At 32.5% G+C, this 16,455-nt stretch overlaps 2 protein-coding genes across 5 annotated transcripts; one reads left to right on the top strand and one right to left on the bottom strand.

The window, feature by feature from the left end:
* Positions 1–3,179: 3,179 nt before the first annotated feature.
* LOC114167530 (UMP-CMP kinase 3-like) lies at positions 3,180–8,759 on the top strand. 4 transcript variants are annotated; one of them, XM_028052633.2, is made up of 10 exons: positions 3,180–3,333; positions 4,360–4,409; positions 4,667–4,718; positions 5,319–5,436; positions 6,120–6,276; positions 6,380–6,460; positions 6,547–6,654; positions 6,740–6,811; positions 7,854–7,898; positions 8,601–8,759. In XM_028052633.2, the coding sequence occupies exons 2-9, from the start codon at positions 4,383–4,385 to the stop codon at positions 7,860–7,862; spliced, it is 624 nt and encodes a 207-aa protein (XP_027908434.2). In that variant the 5' UTR covers positions 3,180–3,333; positions 4,360–4,382; the 3' UTR covers positions 7,863–7,898; positions 8,601–8,759. The 4 variants fall into 4 exon arrangements, with proteins under 4 accessions (XP_027908434.2, XP_027908432.2, XP_085524426.1 ...); XM_085668301.1 differs by having other exon boundaries at positions 3,213–3,328; XM_028052631.2 differs by lacking the exons at positions 7,854–7,898; positions 8,601–8,759 and having other exon boundaries at positions 6,740–7,034.
* A 2,438-nt stretch (positions 8,760–11,197) lies between these two features.
* Positions 11,198–13,570, bottom strand: LOC114166143 (putative RNA-binding protein C1827.05c). Its single transcript, XM_028050814.2, has 8 exons — positions 13,349–13,570; positions 13,118–13,232; positions 12,987–13,042; positions 12,517–12,564; positions 12,304–12,401; positions 11,933–12,002; positions 11,561–11,671; positions 11,198–11,466 (listed from the first exon to the last, which is right to left on the bottom strand). The coding sequence occupies exons 1-8, from the start codon at positions 13,430–13,432 to the stop codon at positions 11,419–11,421; spliced, it is 630 nt and encodes a 209-aa protein (XP_027906615.2). The 5' UTR covers positions 13,433–13,570; the 3' UTR covers positions 11,198–11,418.
* Positions 13,571–16,455: the final 2,885 nt, after the last annotated feature.

Genomic DNA, 16,455 nt, shown 5'->3' with positions numbered 1-16,455 from the left:
CTCAGGCGAGAGGAACCCCTCGCTCAAGCTACCAGATCTCGCTTGGGCAAGATTGCGAATAGTGGGCACGTCGAAGTCTCACTCAAGCTAGCCCATCTCGCTCAGGCGAGACTACTATCGCTCAGGCGAATGGCCTTCGCTTAGGCGAGTCCTCGAAACAGAGAGAGGGGTGAGTTGTTGTTGTTCTCGCTTAAGTAAGAGCTCGTCACTTAAGCGAGAGTTTTCGTTTTGGACGAGCACCTAGCTCGCCTAGGCGAGTTCAGCAGAACTCAACTGCTCTCATGCGTGCCAAACCAGATTCCAACCACACCGAAAACACATATAGTACATTATCACGCAATCAACAGTACATATCAAGCACCCATAACATAAACAGATCCAATCAAACAAAATAACATCAAAACAACGAAACCCTAGCTTTCCTTACCTGGAAAAATGCTAGCAAAAGACACTGATACCTAAGCAAATGAGCACTACAACTCCAGGAGCATATTTATGAGCTGGAAACACTGGCACAGATCGAGTACGAGGTTATCAAGATAAACCTTTGTTGAAACCACGCAAAATAAAACTATAAAGGAGAAGATATGGGTCAAGGATCGACTTACGTGGGATAGAAAATGGAGTTGAGCTAGCTTGAAGAGGAACGAGGCCAAACCCTAACTAAGCTGCTGCTGCAGTTCTAAAAGGGAGGAAGGGATCTATTTTCTAAAAAGTGGACAAAATGAGAGGGTCAAGGCTAGTTTAGGGGTTTTGGGCACTGTATGAGCCAGCGTTAGACCCAACAAATTAGATTAGACCCTTAAACTTTTAGGACAGAAAATAAATAGACTTATACTGAGCCAAATATCCGACAAAAACTAATATTAAAGATAAAAATTGAAAATAAAAATTGACTTTCATTCTTTAAAACTAGTTATTTATCTCAACCAACTATCACACACACACACACACACACATATATATATATATATATATATATATATATATATATATATTATAATATTAAAAAGTTTAAATCATTACAATATATCTTAAAAAAAAGCATAAAATATAGTATGAAATTTAAGTATCTGAATTTTACGTAAAGAGACTAAATATAATATTCCTAGGATCATTGACTTGCATATATTTTATTATATATATATATATATATATATATATATATATATATATATAAATTAATATGATACAAAGTAATATTTTAACAATACAAGGTATAATAATGTGTTTAAAATATTTAAGATCTAAGATCTAATGTATCTTGAAAAGACAAATATGTAATGTGAAGTTTCAACAAAGGTGATGTCCATGTGCACATCTTTTATAAAATAATTAAATGGAGAAAATTTATGAAATATAAGGAAAAACAGTTAAATTTTAATGTGGATTCCGTTTTTTTCTCTGTATAAAATTCTTCTAATTGTTGTTCTTGTTTCATAGATAAAACAACCTTTTATTTTCTCGATCTTTTTATTTCTTAAAAAAGAAAAATTGATTTTCATTTGGCATATGAAAAACTAAATTACACAAATATTAATGGCAGAATTCAACACTATCATTATAAGGAATATGATTCTTTAAATTTTCTTCCAACTTTTATTCTATCATTATCTCATTTTATTAATATTTTATTATTCATATTTAAAAAAATATTTTATTTTAATGACCGAAAGTCTTAAAGTTAATGTTATACACTTTTTTAGAGAGCTTATTCACCCAACTCATAAAAAATTATGAACAAGTTTAGAAAAGTATCAAGACGTAACTAAAAAGAGTTAATAAAGAACCTTTCTCACCTTCTAGAATGAATAAGATTTATCAATCAAATATTCGACATCAACCGCGTTGGATCTAACTATAAAAATAAAGGATAAAGATAATTCTTTTATAAAAACATAATTTCCTATAATTTAAATTTAATTATTATGCATTCTGAACTTTGATAACTTTTACATTATTAATTAATAAAACTAAATGTTATTATATATTTTGCAATAATTAGTGCAAAAGTTCACAATTTTATATAATATATATATATATATATATATATATATATATATATATATATTTATTTATTTATTTATTTTTCTTGCACACTACGTGGTGCTGTACATATTTTAAAGTTGTAAAAATAATGATAAGTAGACTTTTTTCTTTTTGCCTGAATTGTTCTTTTACTATTAGATTTACTTTTAATAGTATAATAAATTATTTTGAATATATTTTATGTTATAAAAAGCAAACAAAGAGAATGAAAAAAATGTTATTTAGTAAATAGTATATATATATATATATATATATATATATATATATATATATATATATATATATATATATTAAGTATAAATAACCAAATAAACAATATAAAAGGACAAATAAGTAATATGATTTCAATTATATCTATATTATTCAAATTATAATAAATTTAAAGATATTTTATAGAAATATATTACTCATTACAATTTTTTCTTTATATTAATAATTAAAAAATTATGAAATTTTATTATATGGTTATCTAAAATAAAACAATAGAGTAATAATATTTTGTTTGAAGAAATATAAAACTAAATAAAATATAATAAAACACTAATATTAGAAGATATATATATAGCTTATATTATCCATCATTCGAAAGTATAAAGAAGTAGAATTTTTTCTTTTAAGATTAATTTAAGAAAAAGAACAATTTTAAATAATTATTGTTTTGTATAGGTAAGAGAAACCATATTTTCTTTATGAAATTATAAAGGAGTTTTAAAAACTAAAAACTAAATTCATATATATATATATATATATATATATATATATTTTGAATATTTATAATCAACGTAAACTAATATGAACCTTTATTAAGTATTAAATTTCGATATAAGTATTTAGATTTATATACAATATATGAATGATCTTAAATAATTCTTATACCTAGTAAACTAGTGATAGTGATCAGTGATTTTTTATTCCTAATATTTATCAAAAGATTTGTTTTTAGGACAATTTTTTTTCTTAGAAGGAGAGTTCCACGGTAGTTAATAGAAGAATCTCACCACCCTCCTTCGATGCTGGAAAATCATGATTGTAGCCGTTACAATCACGCAAACACACCTTTCCTATTTTGCCCCTACCGACTATTAAAAACGACCTTCTTCCTCCTTCGTCAGCTTCACTTCTCTCTTTTTCTTTCCAAACAAGAAGAATAAAAAAAAAAATCACCTCCGTTTTGTTTCTCTTCCTTCTTCCAACTCTATAAATAGCACACAACCATTGAAATCCCTCTCTTCGTTCTTCTATTTATCGTTCTCTCTTTTTCTCTCTCATTCTCTCTCGCGTAAGGTACGACCTAACTCTGAATCTCGTTTGAATCTTCTATTTGCTTTGCTACAGTTTGTTCTCTAGATCTCTTTGAATCTTGTCGAGATCTGGCCGCTCCGATCTCAGATCTCCGATCTGTCCTCTTATAACTTGTTTAATTTCTTGAGTCTCTTGATTCGTTTGCGCATTGTCCGATTCCGTTATCGAATGTTGAAACGGAGTGGAAATTCACCTCAATTGTAATTGATTTGGACATTCCTGATCTTATTTTCAGTTTTCTGATGTTCATTTTCTTGTGGATGTAATGGCTAGGCTAGTTGTTTAGTTAGTTTCTGAGATGTGATTTTGGCTTGTTTTCTGTAGATCTAAATTATGATGCTGGTTGAATGATATTGAGTGATAAGCTTAGCGGAACATTGAATGAGAGTATTGCATGTCGCTCTTGATCTGTTGAGCGTGAACTTAGGTGAATATAGAAACTATTTAAGCATGTCAGGATTAGAGTATTGTTGTGTAAATGCATTATAAGATCAATTCACCCTTAAATGTTTTAATTCAAGCAGAAGTATTCTATAATTTTATGGATCAGATATGCTTTTAATGTTCTCTATTATCGAGTATGATTCGGACATAATAAAAAGTTATGAAATTATACTAAATTATAATTATACTCTCTAACTGATTTGTGTATATTATTCTAAAAATAATTTTATGTCACTATTGTTTTAATTGTTGAACAAGTTACAATAAATGGCACATTAGGAAAAAGTTCATTTTTACATGAGATAAGCAGGATAAAATGATGTTAGTTATTCTTTTTAATCAGTGCATAAATTAGTAGTTTTTGCTTGTATTTGAAGTGAAGCCTTTATGCTTTGGCATTAGGGAAATGACTCCATTTTTGTATGGAAATTTAGCTAATTAATTTTGATGTTATTCTGGAATATGGTAATGAGTAGTACCTAATGGATATGTAATATACGTGCTTTGTTTTTTGGACTTAGATCACTTCTATTTGATTCACAAATACTTGACATTTTTTTACAGACAAACACATTTAGGCGCTACTAATGGGAAGTGTTGAAGCTACAAACAAGGTATTTCACTTCTAGAATTTGTTTTGTATTTTCACTTGTGATTTTGCAAACCTTATTGAACATTTGTGAAGGTTTGAATATTGAAAATATTTTTCCTTGATTGCTCAATGTTGGTACTATATCCAGCAAAACATAGTTTTCTTTTTGTTCTATAAAACCAACATAAGCTTTAAGATTAGTTTTATAGCCTTTTGTTCTGTTGCTGAGATATTTTTAATGAAGTGTATATTTAGACTCTTTTTAATCATTTATTGTAGGATGCAAATGGAAGCGTCGCAGAGAAAAATCCTACAGTTGTTTTTGTCTTAGGTAAGCAGTTATCTGTTTCATTCAAGTTAAGCATCTCCATTATCATATTCGCTCTAAAAGAACTTTCAATCAAATTCTGGTGCATGAACTTCGTTTCAAATTGTTGAAGATGAGCCTTACGCTGTAATTTCATGCCATATATCTTCCCCATGTTCCACTCATCAGTAACAGTTTGGTCTGTTGAAAATGTAATGAATTTCTACTGAAAAGGGTTTCTTTTAATCCCTTGAGATTCTTTTCTTCATTGCTTCATTTTACATGCACGAGCTGTACTGTAAATCCTGAATCTTCAATTAATTGTTTTCTAGTTTCTCAGCTGAAATTTGTCTACCATTTAGGCAAGAAATTTGACTGATGAAATTATTACTTTTTTGTTATTGAACTTTCACATTGGAAGAGGAATATTTTAAGAAATAGCATACAAATAATTGTAAGCTATACTGAATACTTTTTTGTTATGGCACACATAACTTTTTGTTATGACCCTTTTTCTTTTTAAGAGTGAATTTATTTATCATTTTTGTCTAATGTGTTCATTGGAATTTACTGTGGATTTTTTTCTGACTTTCTAAGTTGGTTATTGATCTGATAATGGTATAGGTGGCCCAGGCAGTGGAAAGGGTACGCAATGTGCAAATATTGTTGACAATTTTAAGTTTACTCACCTCAGTGCGGGGGATCTTCTGCGAGCAGAAATCAAATCTGGTTCTGAGAATGGGTGGGTACAAGTTATATTCGTTATGTTAATATGTTATTCATAAATTTATAAACCTGTTCTGAATTGATCACTTAATCTTGTCTCTATTAGAAACATCAATTGACTAGCTGTTCAATAGGTAGTATAATTTTCATCTTGTTATTATATTAAAAATTATATACGCACAGAAAAAACTTTTTTTGTTGCCACACATTTTTAAATTTTTTGTTTTAATGTGAGACTTCATTTCCTTTTTATGCAGTTTTCTTATTTATGAGGACTTCATCTATTTTGAAGTTATAGAAATAAGTATATAACTGAAAAGGGATGCATAACCTTTTTCTTTTCTTAAAATTGATAGATATGCATGTGGATTCAATTTCATATTATGCTTTTGGCTTCTTTGATTATATCACAGGTGAAAATTGCCCATAGTTGTGGATGAGTACAGTTTGTCCCTTCTTTCTTTTGCTTTTTAGTCAATAAAGATGCAAATTATCCCATAACATTGATGTTAGGTCATGTACTCATGTTCATTTTCTGCGAAATATCTAATTATATGTCTTTTTGTATACTTAATTCCTTTTGAACTTTGTCTGCTGAGCGATGGACACTGTTGTTAGTCTACCATCTTTTGTATTGTTGGGCTTAAATGGTCTATATCATTTACCATTAACTTCTCGTTCATTTCATTTGTTTGACAGTACAATGATTCAGAATATGATTAAAGAAGGGAAAATTGTTCCCTCTGAGGTAACAATTAAGCTCTTACAAAAAGCAATGAAGGAAAGTGGCAATGACAAATTTCTTATTGATGGTTTTCCCCGCAATGAGGAAAATCGTGCAGCATTTGAGAAAGTGGTAATTGAGATACTAAAATTTAAATAAATAAATAATTTTAACTATTTCGATATGGATAATGGTGTACTAACTTTGATTTCCAAAATGCATTATGGCTTTGCAGACAGGAATAGAGCCAGCTTTTGTCCTATATTTTGATTGCCCTGAGGAAGAGATGGAGAGGCGACTTCTTAGTAGGAACCAGGTTGAGGTTTATTTTTGTTTTGTTTTAGTTATTTGTATTTCCTTTTGCTAGTCATCACTGAAGACCATTTCTCAATTATTATAAAGGGTCGAGAAGATGACAATATTGAAACAATAAGGAAGCGGTTCAAGGTGTTCTTGGAGTCTAGTCTTCCTGTGATTAATTATTATGATGCAAAAGGAAAAGTTCGCAAGGTAATTTGTACTTGTGCTTCTACCATAGTTTCATAAGTTTCTTAGTTTCTTTTGTAGGGGCATCAATAAATTGTTTCTTTTGTAGATCAACGCTGCGAGATCTGTTGAAGAGGTATTTGAGACAGTGAAAGGAATTTTTGGTTCCAAGAATGAGAAGGTAAATCATTATGTTCGTCTTATGTCAAGACTTTATATGTATAAGTTCCATTTTGTATCAAAGACAAAATTTGGGAACCATTGTCTTCCTTGTTAATTTAGTAATGTACATGTCTTGATAGTATAGTGTGTTGTATTGTATACTATCATTTCGCTAATGATCGACTCCTGTCATGCCTGAATATTTTAAGATGTTTAATTTTATATACATTATTATGATGTTACTATAATATTTAAATATAACTTGGATTACCTTTTTTTCATTATCAAGTTTATTTGTTTAGTATACATTAATGATAGGGTTGATATATTTTTTTTCCGAATAAATAAAGACATAGGCAACATGAATGAAAATATTATCTAAAGATGTGTGCCATCAAGTAGACATATTAACATAAATCTCAATTGGACACAAATATGAATTCAGTAAGCTGTGCTTGTGTGGCCTTCATGAAAACTTTGAAGAACCAATTGCTGGCTCTCAGCCTATGCTTTCAATATAAATACAAGAGGAAAAAACAATTATTAATTATCTAGAACATTCTCTAATGGCAAACCTACTATTGTACGTTTGAGAAACATGAAGCCTTAATCCTCAAACATTCTTAAACCCTCAAGGGATATCAAGTTTTCTGATTAGACTACTCTTTGAATCAACTATTGAAACAATTATATGAAGCCTAGTTTGTGCACATGTAAGTATCGAGAATAGCAAAAGTTGCAATATATTGACTTTCCTACCAGACTACTTTCTGGTTTCGTAAGGAAAGGATTCTTGAGATGAAAAGCTTTTGAAACTTACTTAAATTGCAATATAAATTAAGACAAGTACAAATGAAAATGTACATTGCATATGATCCTTCTATTCTCAATTGTCAGACGAGTGAGAACTTCCTGAGAAATTTTAGGAGTAACTCTAAATTATAGAAGATCAACTTTTCACCAGAGACAAATGATTATTATTTTTCATTAAAAATTTTTCTAATCATGCTATTTCAACTGTAATATTTCTTGGAGTTGATGTTCAACTGTCTTATTTGCAGGCTGAATGAGCATGTTAACCTTGAGTCCATGGTGGAAATTTGGAGGTAAATGTTGCATCATGAATGATATATAAGCATATATTTTATACTGATGCATTTTACTGTCCTACTTGTCTTCATGATCACGCATCTAATAGTGGAAGTAATCCATTCTTGAAGTTTAGATTTTTTTTTTTTCGCATTTTAAAATTTCATGCATGTTAGTATCATCTTTCCAAAGTGGTAATGAATCAATTCTTGTTGCATTTGCTTTGGGATACACGATCAACCATCTTTTGGTGATGCTTTTAGATATTCTTCATGTGTGGTTAGTGATGAAGTGAAGAATATTCTCAATTGAATTATCCAAGTTGTAGCCTCTAATTTTGGCTTGTTATGATGGGTCATGTCTGTGCTTGATTTGGTTTTCTTTTATTACCTCTTTCCATTGCTATTAAATTTAGAATTTTTTACTTAAAAAAGGTCTAAACTCATACCCGATCACAACTTCCTTTTGTGGAAGTGATGATGTTGCAGAAACTTTACAATTAAGGCATCTTCGCAAAATCACTGGAATGAAGTCTTTAAGACTAACCAAAAGGATCTGTATTTTATATTTTATTCGTTTTCATACGTTGGATAATAGAGTTTATAAATAGGTTTTTCCATATTTGCATCATTCATTTCCCAGTCAATCGCATACGAATATCATTTATCATTATTACATGTGAATAGGATGCTGATTTACATCTTGTTATTGTTTTCCAGGTCATATCAGTATCGATTGCTTGTTCTGTTGTCTCACATTTTGTCATTACTTAAATAGAAAATTGTAGCTTATACCTGAGGGTTTTACCTCTGTATTCTATTGTTATAATAGCTTGTTGTCATTCATTGATTTTGCAATAAAGATTTGTGTCCTGCTTATATATACTTTTTATCACTGGGAAATAAAACACAAAAGAATTACATCCTCACACATGAAACCTCAAGAACATCAGCTAATAGATTAAAGTGGCTATAAAATTCTCTGGTTTATAATTTGAAAAGCTAAATACGAAATGTACCGTTATTGGGAATCGAATTACATTTCAGACACGAAGACTTTAACATGTCAGGTGAAAATATTTTCTAGTTTTAAAAGTAAAATTTCGATCTACTTAAAGTTTACAATGATTTAAGACTACTAGTATCAACTTTTAATATTGAGATCTAAATGTTTTCACCCAAAAACTTTAGTTTTTCGCGGACAAATTTTTTTAAAGGATAACTTATTCTTGTAGGGGATTTATGATATTCTTTAAATAAAAAAAATTAAAATTTAAGAAATGTGTCAGTATTTTAGTCATTAAAAATTGTACAAGATAAATTTAAAAAAAGTTATTATTTAAATTGTATGTTTTTTGTTATATCTGTGTTTCTCATCCCCCGTTTATATCAAAATTTAAATTAACATTTCAATTTGATTTTTGATTATTTATCTATCTTTTATAATAGTAAAACTAAATTTTACTTTCTTATTGTTAATCTCTACATTAAAGTTTTATCGGAAGTTGGAATCAACATGCCGATCCAGCTGTACTATTTGAGTTTCAGAGGGAAAAAATATTCTTATTTCTTTTAATTTATGAAGATTAAAAATAACTGATGATCATTGCCACTAATTTCATGAAAATTTAAAATATCACAATTGTATCATATTTTTTATTTTTATATTAATTCAGTAATATTTGATATTGTATCTTACAACTAATTAAATTAATTCTACAAAATTATATTTTTTGTTCAAATTAATATATAATTAATAGTTTAACATATAGACGATTCAAGATAAATATATAAATTAAAATTATAAATAATGAGACAACAACATATTACTTGTTAAATTACTACACTCCAGTAGGAAAGAGTATTAAAATTGTGAACCTCTTTCATTTTAATTGTCCCACCTTTTATGAGGAGAAGGTGGTGGTGATTTTGCTGTTGTCATATGATAGAGCTTGATTTTGTTGTTTTTAGTAGTTTTATTTGCTTAGATCAGTTTGCTGTTGTGATTCTTGCTTAGGCTAACCGGTTTTCTTCACTTTTACTAACTGTTTATTTCGTGTCCTGTATAGCTAAGCAGTTTTTAAACCAGTTTCACTTTTCTTTTTGCGCTGAGTAGTTCCAGATTTACTTTGCGGTTTTTAAACCTGTTTAGTCACTTTCTTTTGGTTTTCTAGTGCTGTTGAAAGTCTGTTTTCAGTGTTTATAACCCCTGTGGCTGTTTTGCTGTTTTGTTGCTTTTTAATTTGCTAAATGTAGTTGATAAATTGTAACCTATTTTAAGTAGCTCATTCAATAAATGTACATAAGTTTTAACGAAGTTTTGACCATGTAAGATTTGAGTGACTTCTTTCTTGTGTTATTTCATTTATGTCGCTAGTACTACCAGAATTTGCTGTAAATCTTCTTGACACTAGTTGAAAATAACATTCTTGATATGATAGACCATTTTTGTTTCTTTAACTACCTTGAAATATTTTACCATTGAACCCCTATACCTTGCTTGGATTCCTCTGGTTCTTAGAGTTGTAAATGCTTCTTCCATGTCCGTAATGAAATATTTGATGGCAAGTAAAGAAGGAATAATAGTAATTCAAGTGTTCCTCCCTTGGGGGTTATTTTTGAGGGAGCTTACTTCACAAAAAAGAAAACAGATAATAGGAATCTGATGTATTGATCAACACACCATTTGGGTTATTACAAATGATTTTATTTCGAGATGGTATGAGATTACTATTCCCTCAATTTATTTCAATTCTTTAATGCAAACTACTATTCTCGATCTTTACAAATAGATGATAAAATTATATAATTATTTTATATATTAAATAAACCCATATATTACTAATAAATAGTATCAAATAATACATTAAGACCTGAAATAATTCGAAGCCTAACATGGCCCCGTACACGGTGAACCACAGGCAATATAGGTATTTCCAGAAAATTTATTATTAACATATACACAATTAAAACCACTTTCCCTTTCCATGGAATACTTCTGAGAAGTCAATAAATCAACAGATATTTTTTTCGAGATTGTCAATGTTAACAAAAGGTAAGAAACGAGCAATAGATGTGCAATTGAAGACTAAAAAACGGCAATGGTTTTAGGGTGTTACTTCCTGCACCCTATCACTTTTCTTCATGCCCGCCCTGGTTTTAGGGTTTTCGAGTTTTTTTTTCAGATCAAGAGTGAATGAGTGTCTTCCAGAAAAGTGGGTGAGTCTCTTCCGGAAATTTTTTTTTCCGGAATTGATTTAATACATTCCAGAAAATGAAATCTGGAATGATAGGTGCAGGAAGAAGTAAAACAGGAATGAGCCTGAAGGTGATCAACTGCTTAAAATGTTTATGAATGTTTATGAATATATAAAATGGATCATGCTTCCTGTAAACACATTTGAGGGACACAAAGGTTTCAGAACTAAGTTCCAAAACTGTGAAAATATTAATACTACAAAATCCTAAACCTGCAGACTCCTGTGTTGTGAACCCTCTGTGACATGGTAGTTCAGCTGTCTATTCTCAAGTTACCAACTCAGTCATCAAATTTTATTTTCTTTGGAGCAGGCTGGAGGTTACCAATCTGCAAGAGCAATTATATATATGTAAAATGAGAGCAAAACTCTATTTGTGAAAACAAATGAACAACCACAGAATGATAAAAGCAAAAGGCTCACAATCTCAGGGCATTCGTAATCAATGCCAGCAGCCTCTATCCTTTTCCGTCGTTTTTGGTCATGTCTTACAATCTTATCCACCAATTTTTTGTGCTCTTCTAAGGTTCTTTCCTGGAATGACAGCATCAACAAATATTTGTGTAATTTAAAAAAAAAAAAAAAGGAATTATACTTTGATTTGTTTTATAAGTTCTTTTTGTATTTGGTTCATTATCGTAAAAAGTTGAGTCTGGATTTCTGGAATACAAATGATACATAGACAGATATCTATGCCTATTTTTTTCATGAAAAATTGAAAAAAACAAAGTGAATTTTCAGTCAATACTGAGAATTATCAAGCAGGTATACTTTATCATCAAATGAAGTAGATACCTTGTCATGACGCTTCCGTTCAATTCGGACATAATCCACTGGCTTGTGACGATAACTGAATCCTTTCCATCTATGATGAAAAATGCCACACACATTCATGTGTTACCTTTGGTCATATTCAACAGAAGACACTAAATCTTTAACCTTAACTTAAATCAAGACACATAGTATGTTTGAGGAAATTCCTAATTCTCTACTTGTTAGTTATTCTTTTCAATACTCTAAATAGATATCTTTCTTTTTTCACACATGTGAAGAAAGTAGGTGAAAAGAAAATTGATGGTTAGACACCAAGGTCTACAATTAAGATAAACATACAATGGAGTCCTTAGAATGAAAATAGATCCGAAAAATTTTGATTAATAACTTACAATCTTGAATGAACATGCTCCGGAGGTACAACATGAACTTGGAGAAGGTGCTCGAAAAGGAGATAATTGTGCATAGTATCAGCTACAATTTTCGCTACCTACACAAATCAAGGCAATATTAAAACAAGGAAACTGAATTTTATTACAAACACAAGAGTACCGAAAAACGTCACGTCATAACACAATCAACTAATCTGCAGAAACAACAAATACCTCAGGAGATTCAAATTCTATGTACCCAAAATGTCTTGATTTTCCTGTCTGTAAAAGAACAAGAAACATATATTCTCAGTATCAATCAACTACAACCAATATCCATCATCACTAAAACGGTAACAACAAACAAATATTGCAGCCCTAAAGTGTTTAATGAAACAAATATCTCGATGGTTGAAAACCACAGTTTTTTTCAAAATTTAAGGACCAAACAAAAGCAAAATTACTACAATATTCATTGATTACAGAGGCTTCAACTTCTATGAGAAACTCATAACTACTAACGACACACACCCATCCACCAGAATAAAAGATTATACAAAAATAATCACTGAAACCACCACAGGTAAAATTAACTACATGAGTAAATAAATCAGAATAAACAGAGTATGCCACAATTATCAAATTGACAAAATCACACAATAATGCAACTAATAACGAGGAAAGTTAACATGCAAGCAACTAACCTTTTTATTTCTCGCGATTCTCAACCTCTTGACGGTTCCAAATTGACCAAAATAACCTACAAAATACAATCGTAAACACACACTCCACAAAATCCAGAAAAAATCTTATCAAAAAAAAAATCCATGAGCACCTTCCATCTCCTTCTCATAGAATCCATGCGGAATCCTGGACACGTACAGTACCGTGGAGGTATTCTCCGGCGGCTTCTGTTCGGCGAGCTTGCGACCAGGACCACCTTCCAAGGGCTTTACCAATTCAGAAACAAAATTAAGCACCATATTGACACAATAGATTGAAAAAAAAAAAAACAGGAAAAGTTACTGAAAACAGAGAGCACACAGAATCAGTGTTATCGACATACCAAAAAATCAGCACCCTGAGATGGGTTGTTAGAGGAAGCCTTTTTCATATTCTTCTTCATAGCTTTCTTTGCCTTTGTTCCCATCTCACTGTCTGTTATGCTGAACCACTTCTCTTCAAAAGAAGGCCTTCGGTACGAGATATCGTAAATGAGGGTGGCGAGGGATTGCGTTAAAACCCTAACCCATGCGGATCAGACTCAATATTTTAAGGCCGATTCTTCCACCATATTAAGATTTTCTTAAATAATTTAATTTATATTTTAATTAAATATCACAATTTAATATTTTATTATTGAAAAGTATATATATATATATATATATATATATATATATATATATATATATATATATATATATATATATATATATATATATATATTGTAACATCCTGTTTTCATAGTTTTTAAACTATTAAACAAAACATTTAATTTTTTAGTAATTCAGAAGCAGACGATGACATAGGCCAGTATAATACAATACAGTCATCTTAAAAAATAACCATACATACACTGGTCAACCTATGGCAGGTCCTCCTGTTAGAAAGCTGGGGGCAGGCGCTCCTCAGATGGGGCCCCCTACAGTGGAAGCACTGCGGCCTAGAAGGTTGAAACTGCTGGGGCGGATGTGAGAACCTCCTGGGCCCCTAGGGCTGAGGCCTAGAGTATGGCTTCCTCCTGTCGTCGTGTCTGCTCATGGACCCAGATGGTCCTCCCACCTTCAACTGAGACCTCTGCTGAGCTTCAACTTCCGCCTTGAGTTTCTCCATCACTCTTGCCTTCTCTACCAAGGCAGGGAACTCCTTGATAGAGAGCGGAGCCACCATGAGCTTGAGGTCACCCCTCAACCCATTCTCAAATTTTCTACACTGCCAGTCCTCCGCCATCTTCAGGGTGTGAAATCTGCCCAAGTGTTTAAACTTTTCAGCGTACTCAGACACTGACATGACTCCTTGCATCAGCTGCAAGAACTCAACCTCCTTCGCATACCTCACGCAATCTGGGAAGAACTCGGCATAGAACTTCTTCTTAAACAGTTCCCAAGTGATGGTCTCATGGTTATCCTCCAACATCATCTTCATGCTGGACAACCAATGCACGGCCTCTCCAGCAAGAAGGTACTCAGTGTATGCCAGCCTGTTCTCTGCAGGACATCTCTTAGCATCATAGATTCGTTCCATGTCCCGCATCCACTGGTCAGCTCCATCCGGGCTAACTTTGCCATCAAAGCGGGATGGATGGTGTTGTAGGAAATCCTCCAAACTCCACTCTTGCACTCGGGGCAGTGAAGCTTGGGAAGAGCCAACGGTTGAACGGTTTTCCCCTATTTGATGCAGGGCTTCCAAGTGCCTCTGCAGAGTCGCTTCTACTGCTAGTCTTGCAGACTCCATCTGTTGCAAGGCTAGATTCTACTGATTCACCATGTTAGCATTCTGTTGCTGCATGGCTGCTATCATCGCCTCAATTGCTCCCACCAAATGAGGATTATCTGCGTTTGGGACAGGAGGTGGAGGAGGTCTAGGTGCCATAGCTCTGAGCACACAATGGAGGAACCATCAGATTAGTCGACAGGTACAACAACTCATGCCAAACACGCTACAAGGAACACACAACAGAAGCTAAGCAAGCTCACACCTACAGATCCTAGAGAAATCACTGCTCTGATACCAAAATTGTAACATCCCGTTTTCATAGTTTTTAAACTATTAAACAAAACATTTAAATTTTTAGTAATTCAGAAGCAGACAATGACATAGGCCAGTATAATACAATACAATCATCCTCAAAAATAACCATACATACACTGGTCAACCTATACAGCCCATACACGACTAAAGGGATTACAAAATACCCGATCAGCTCAGCAAAAGAAAGAAAAGGTCACATATGCTACTGGTACGTCTAATGAAATCATCTCATGTCCCGGAGGGTGTATCCTCACCTGCACGTTTATCTGCTCACGCCATCCAATCGAGACCATCATTGCAAAGGTAGAAGACATACACAAACAGGCCATAGAAACTAGAAGGGTAAGCTAACTGGAATGAAGAGTAACTATGCAATTTATCTTATGCTAAGGCAGAAAACAGGATTCATTAAACAGTCTATCAGAAATCATCCAATTAATTCCAACTATAACACCATACGCCATTCTAGACTCGATATCCGGATTATGTAAGTGGCATTGGAGCTCTTGGTGACTTGCACTTGAGATGATTCCTAAACTCTGCAGAGTTTTAGGCACAAGGGGTATTCACCCAACCACTCTCAAGGTAAATCCCATCACCTCTATGATGGATCGGATTCATAGACCAGGACCTCCTGCTACTTCCCCCGACGTAATCCATCATACTCTACTTGAGTCTTAATGGTTACTGGAAGCGTCAGGATATCAGCAATCTGAGTCCTCATGCCCTTACATTTACTAAACCACATTCCTTAGGATTTCCCTTGAAATCCTAACTCTAACATACTTCCATTCACATCAAATTCACACTCAATTCCATCACACAGTCTAACATGCATAAGGATCACATACTATATCAACCATCATCATCTTAAAGCAACCAATCTAGCATTAAGAAATCAAAACAGTGAGAAAACTAATCTTCTGCAGGGAATCTCGCTTAGGCCAGAGGTTCTCGCCTAAGCTAGAGAATTTATCTCGCTTAGGCGAGTTGCTCTCGCCTGGGCGAGACCTCGTACAGTGGTGGATTAAAAGTCCTGGGCGAACTCTCGCTCAGGCTAACCTGACTCGCCTAGACGAGAAGTCATCTCGCTCAGGCGAGTCCAGCTCGCCTAGGCGAGGTTTCACACAATTGACAGAGGCGAGCTTCTGGTATTTTCACTCAGGCGAGACCAACTCGCCTAGGCGAAACTACCAGGAAATCCTCCCTATTCTGCACATGCAAGCTCGCTCAAGAACATCTCCCACTCAATTCCACACATCAGCAGTCTCAAACATTAATTAAACAAACAATCATGCAATTAAAGCACTCACGAACACAATTCACATCAAAAGAGTTACAGAATTAGCTTCCCTTACCCTTTTACCAAGAACTAGATTGATGGAGTCAATGGATAGCAAGAGAGCAGAATTCTTCCGTTTA

This window comes from Vigna unguiculata, chromosome 10 (assembly GCF_037176805.1).
Source record: "Vigna unguiculata cultivar grain cowpea cultivar isolate G323 ecotype 2 chromosome 10, ASM3717680v1, whole genome shotgun sequence".
Classification (NCBI taxonomy): domain Eukaryota; kingdom Viridiplantae; phylum Streptophyta; class Magnoliopsida; order Fabales; family Fabaceae; genus Vigna; species Vigna unguiculata.
This window is presented reverse-complemented; position numbering and strand designations above follow the sequence as displayed.